The 6,000-nt window shown below is 61.2% G+C and overlaps 1 protein-coding gene across 1 annotated transcript in view; it reads right to left on the bottom strand.

Moving 5' to 3' along the window:
- Positions 1-5,638, bottom strand: part of LOC132382002 (endothelin-converting enzyme 1-like) — a 314,075-nt gene extending 308,437 nt beyond the window's left edge. Inside the window, exon 1 of the mRNA XM_059951778.1 lies at positions 5,587-5,638. Coding sequence (XP_059807761.1) covers positions 5,587-5,619 — 33 coding nt within the window. The 5' untranslated portion in view covers positions 5,620-5,638. The remainder of the gene's footprint in view (positions 1-5,586) is intronic.
- Positions 5,639-6,000: the final 362 nt, after the last annotated feature.

Raw genomic sequence — 6,000 nt, forward strand, 5'->3', positions numbered from 1 at the left:
TCCACCCCTCCACCCAACATCCCTACCCCTCTTTCCACCCCTCCTACCCAGCATCCCCAACCCTCTCTCACCTCTCCCACACAACATCCCTACCCCTCTCTCCACCCCTCCCACCCAACATCCCCAACCCTCTCTCACCTCTCCCACCCAACATCCCAACCCTCTCTCACCTCTCCCACCCAACATCCCCAACCCTCTCTCACCTCTCCCACCCAGCATCCCCAACCCTCTCTCACCTCTCCCACCCAACATTCCTACCCCTCTCACCTCTCCCAGCCAGCATCCCTACCCTCTTTCCACCTCTCCCACCCAACATCCCCACTTCCTCTCTCCACCCCTCCCACCCAACATCCCTACCCTCTCCACCTCTCCCACCCAACATCCCACCCCTCTCTCCACCCCTCCCACCCAACATCCCTACCACTCTCTCCACCTCTCCCACCCAACATCCCCAACCCCTCTCACCTCTCCCACCCAACATCCCCACTCCTCTCTCCACCCCTCCCACCCAACATCCCTACCCCTCTCTCCACCTCTCCACCCAACATCCCAACCCTCTCTCACCCTCCCACCCAACATCCCACTCCTCTCTCCACCCTCCCACCCAACATCCTACCCCTCTCTCACCTCTCCCACCCAGCATCCCCAACCCTCTCTCACCTCCCACCCAACATCCCTACCCTCTCTCCACCCCTCCCACCCAACATCCCAACCCTCTCTCACCTCTCCCACCCAACATCCCCAACCCTCTCTCACCTCTCCCACCCAGCATCCCAACCCCTCTCTCACCTCTCCACCCAACATCCCTACCACTCTCTCACCTCTCCCACCCAGCAACCCCAACCCTCTCTCACCTCCCACCCAACATCCCTACCCCTCTTTCCACCTCTCCCACCCAACATCCCCACTCCTCTCTCCACCCCTCCCACCCAACATCCCTACCCCTCTCTCCACCTCTCCCACCCAACATCCCCAACCCTCTCTCACCTCTCCCACCCAACATCCCCACTCCTCTCTCCACCCCTCCCACCCAACATCCCTACCCCTCTCCACCTCTCCCACCCAACATCCCCACCCCTCTCTACACCCCTCCCACCCAACATCCCTACCCCTCTCTCCACCTCTCCCACCCAACATCCCCAACCCTCTCTCACCTCTCCCACCCAACATCCCCACTCCTCTCTCCACCCCTCCCACCCAACATCCCTACCCCTCTCTCCACCTCTCCCACCCAACATCCCCAACCCTCTTTCACCTCTCCCACCCAACATCCCCACTCCTCTCTCCACCCCTCCCACCCAACATCCCTACCCCTCTCTCCACCTCTCCCACCCAACATCCCCAACCCTCTCTCACCTCTCCCACCCAACATCCCCACTCCTCTCTCCACCCCTCCCACCCAACATCCCTACCCCTCTCTCCACCTCTCCCACCCAACATCCCCAACCCTCTCTCACCTCTCCCACCCAACATCCCCACTCCTCTCCACCTCTCCCACCCAACATCCCCAACCCTCTCTCACCTCTCCCACCCAACATCCCCACTCCTCTCTCCACCCCTCCCACCCAACATCCCTACCCCTCTCTCCACCTCTCCCACCCAACATCCCCAACCCTCTCTCACCTCTCCCACCCAACATCCCCACTCCTCTCTCCACCCCTCCCACCCAACATCCCTACCCCTCTCACCTCTCCCACCCAGCATCCCCAACCCTCTCTCACCTCCCACCCAACATCCCTACCCCTCTTTCCACCTCTCCCACCCAACATCCCCACTCCTCTCTCCACCCCTCCCACCCAACATCCCTACCCCTCTCTCCACCTCTCCCACCCAACATCCCCAACCCTCTCTCACCTCTCCCACCCAACATCCCCACTCCTCTCTCCACCCCTCCCACCCAACATCCCTACCCCTCTCCACCTCTCCCACCCAACATCCCCACCCCTCTCTACACCCCTCCCACCCAACATCCCTACCCCTCTCTCCACCTCTCCCACCCAACATCCCCAACCCTCTCTCACCTCTCCCACCCAACATCCCCACTCCTCTCTCCACCCCTCCCACCCAACATCCCTACCCCTCTCTCCACCTCTCCCACCCAACATCCCCAACCCTCTTTCACCTCTCCCACCCAACATCCCCACTCCTCTCTCCACCCCTCCCACCCAACATCCCTACCCCTCTCTCCACCTCTCCCACCCAACATCCCCAACCCTCTCTCACCTCTCCCACCCAACATCCCCACTCCTCTCTCCACCCCTCCCACCCAACATCCCTACACCTCTCTCCACCTCTCCCACCCAACATCCCCAACCCTCTCTCACCTCTCCCACCCAACATCCCCACTCCTCTCCACCTCTCCCACCCAACATCCCCAACCCTCTCTCACCTCTCCCACCCAACATCCCCACTCCTCTCTCCACCCCTCCCACCCAACATCCCTACCCCTCTCTCCACCTCTCCCACCCAACATCCCCAACCCTCTCTCACCTCTCCCACCCAACATCCCCACTCCTCTCTCCACCCCTCCCACCCAACATCCCTACCCCTCTCACCTCTCCCACCCAGCATCCCCAACCCTCTCTCACCTCCCACCCAACATCCCTACCCCTCTTTCCACCTCTCCCACCCAACATCCCCACTCCTCTCTCCACCCCTCCCACCCAACATCCCTACCCCTCTCTCCACCTCTCCCACCCAACATCCCCAACCCTCTCTCACCTCTCCCACCCAACATCCCCACTCCTCTCTCCACCCCTCCCACCCAACATTCCTACCCCTCTCCACCTCTCCCACCCAACATCCCCACACCTCTCACCACCCCTCCCACCCAACATCCCTACCCCTCTCTCCACCTCTCCCACCCAACATCCCCAACCCTCTCTCACCTCTCCCACCCAACATCCCCACTCCTCTCTCCACCCCTCCCACCCAACATCCCTACCTCTCTCTCCACCTCTCCCACCCAACATCCCCAACCCTCTCTCACCTCTCCCACCCAACATCCCCACTCCTCTCTCCACCCCTCCCACCCAACATCCCTACCCCTCTTTCCACCTCTCCCACCCAACATCCCCACTCCTCTCTCCACCCCTCCCACCCAACATCCCTACCCCTCTCTCCACCTCTCCCACCCAACATCCCCAACCCTCTCTCACCTCTCCCACCCAACATCTCCAACCCTCTCTCACCTCTCCCACCCAACATCCCTACCCCTCTCTCCACCCCTCCCACCCAACATCCCTACCCCTCTCTCCACCCCTCCCACCCAACATCCCCACCCCTCTCCCACCTCTCCCACCCAACATCCCTACCCCTCTCTCCACCCCTCCCACCCAACATCCCCACTCCTCTCTCCACCCCTCCCACCCAACATCCCTACCCCTCTCTCCACCTCTCCCACCCAACTTCCCTACCCCTCTCTCACCTCTCCCACCCAACATCCCCAACCCTCTCTCACCTCCCACCCAACATCCCTACCCCTCTCTCCACCTCTCCCACCCAACATCCCCACTCCTCTCTCCACCCCTCCCACCCAACATCCCTACCCCTCTCTCCACCTCTCCCACCCAACATCCCCAACCCTCTCTCACCTCTCCCACCCAACATCCCCACTCCTCTCTCCACCCCTCCCACCCAACATCCCTACCCCTCTCCACCTCTCCCACCCAACATCCCCACCCCTCTCTCCACCCCTCCCACCCAACATCCCTACCCCTCTCTCCACCTCTCCCACCCAACATCCCCAACCCTCTCTCACCTCTCCCACCCAACATCCCCACTCCTCTCTCCACCCCTCCCACCCAACATCCCTACCCCTCTCTCCACCTCTCCCACCCAACATCCCCAACCCTCTCTCACCTCTCCCACCCAACATCCCCACTCCTCTCTCCGCCCCTCCCACCCAACATCCCTACCCCTCTTTCCACCTCTCCCACCCAACATCCCACTCCTCTCTCCACCCCTCCCACCCAACATCCCTACCCCTCTCTCCACCTCTCCCACCCAACATCCCTACCCCTCTCTCACCTCTCCCACCCAACATCTCCAACCCTCTCTCACCTCTCCCACCCAACATCCCTACCCCTCTCTCCACCCCTCCCACCCAACATCCCTACCCCTCTCTCCACCTCTCCCACCCAACATCCCTACCCCTCTCTCACCTCTCCCACCCAACATCTCCAACCTCTCTCACCTCTCCCACCCAACATCCCTACCCCTCTCTCCACCCCTCCCACCCAACATCCCTACCCCTCTCTCCACCCCTCCCACCCAACATCCCCACCCCTCTCTCCACCTCTCCCACCCAACATCCCTACCCCTCTCTCCACCCCTCCCACCCAACATCCCCACTCCTCTCTCCACCCCTCCCACCCAACATCCCTACCCCTCTCTCCACCTCTCCCACCCAACATCCCTACCCCTCTCTCACCTCTCCCACCCAACATCTCCAACCCTCTCTCACCTCTCCCACCCAACATCCCTACCCCTCTCTCCACCCCTCCCACCCAACATCCCTACCCCTCTCTCCACCTCTCCCACCCAACATCCCTACCCCTCTCTCACCTCTCCCACCCAACATCTCCAACCCTCTCTCACCTCTCCCACCCAACATCCCTACCCCTCTCTCCACCCTCCCACCCAACATCCCTACCCCTCTCTCCACCCCTCCCACCCAACATCCCCACCCCTCTCTCCACCTCTCCCACCCAACATCCCTACCCCTCTCTCCACCCCTCCCACCCAACATCCCCACTCCTCTCTCCACCCCTCCCACCCAACATCCCTACCCCTCTCTCCACCTCTCCCACCCAACATCCCCACCCCTCTCTCCACCTCTCCCACCCAACATCCCTACCCCTCTCTCCACCCATCCCACCCAACATCCCCAACCCTCTCTCACCTCTCCCACCGAACATCCCCAACCCTCTCTCACCTCTCCCACCCAACATCCCTACCCCTCTCTCCACCCCTCCCACCCAACATCCCCACCCCTCTCTCCACCCCTCCCACCCAGCATCCCCAACCCTCTCTCACCTCTCCCACCCAACATCCCTACCCCTCTCTCCACCCCTCCCACCCAACATCCCCACCCCTCTCTCCACCCCTCCCACCCAGCATCCCCAACCCTCTCTCACCTCTCTCACCCAACATCCCCACCCCTCTCTCACCTCTCCCACCCAACATCCCCAACCCTCTCTCACCTCTCCCACCCAACATCCCCACTCCTCTCTCCGCCCCTCCCACCCAACATCCCTACCCCTCTCTCCACCTCTCCCACCCAACATCCCCAACCCTCTCTCACCTCTCCCACCCAACATCCCTACCCCTCTCTCCACCCCTCCCACCCAACATCCCCAACCCTCTCTCCACCCCTCCCTCTCTCCACCCCTCCCACCCAACATCCCCACCCCTCTCTCTATTTTCCCATCCCGCCTCGCCACCCCTCGCCTTTCTTCGGCACGGAGAGGAAACAGGAATCCGAACACATCTGCATTAATATCCCCCCGCGGCCTTGGGTGTATTTTACAAGTCGAGTGTTTTCATAAGCCACAGCTTTAAAACAAAACTGTTGTATCACTTTACCGTAGATCCCAGACTGTGCAAAGCTACGTTCATGGCAAAGGTGCTCGATCCTGTCCCAGCTGTCAATCACATGTGGAAGCCGTTATCCAGCTAAAGATAAGATACGCAGATTTTAACATCACTGCTGGATTGTGATGTTTGCGGAAACTCAGGGAAAACAGTTTAATTATGAGTCGGGTTGCTACCTGTTGCCGGGAGCCGATGGAAGCGGGAGAGGGAGAGGCGGCCTCTCGCGACACCTGGTGGCGCAAGGACGAACTTCAACTCTCCTCTCCCTGCCTCCCCTCCTCATCTCCCTCCCTGCCCCTGTCAAAAGCCCACATGTTCTCCTTCAGTCACCACGCCAGCGAATCACTTTGCAATGTATAAATGAATTGTAATGGGTGATAGGATGAAGACATCCCAGTGAACGGA

Source organism: Hypanus sabinus, chromosome 27 (assembly GCF_030144855.1).
Source record: "Hypanus sabinus isolate sHypSab1 chromosome 27, sHypSab1.hap1, whole genome shotgun sequence".
In the NCBI taxonomy this organism is placed as follows: Eukaryota; Metazoa; Chordata; class Chondrichthyes; order Myliobatiformes; family Dasyatidae; genus Hypanus; species Hypanus sabinus.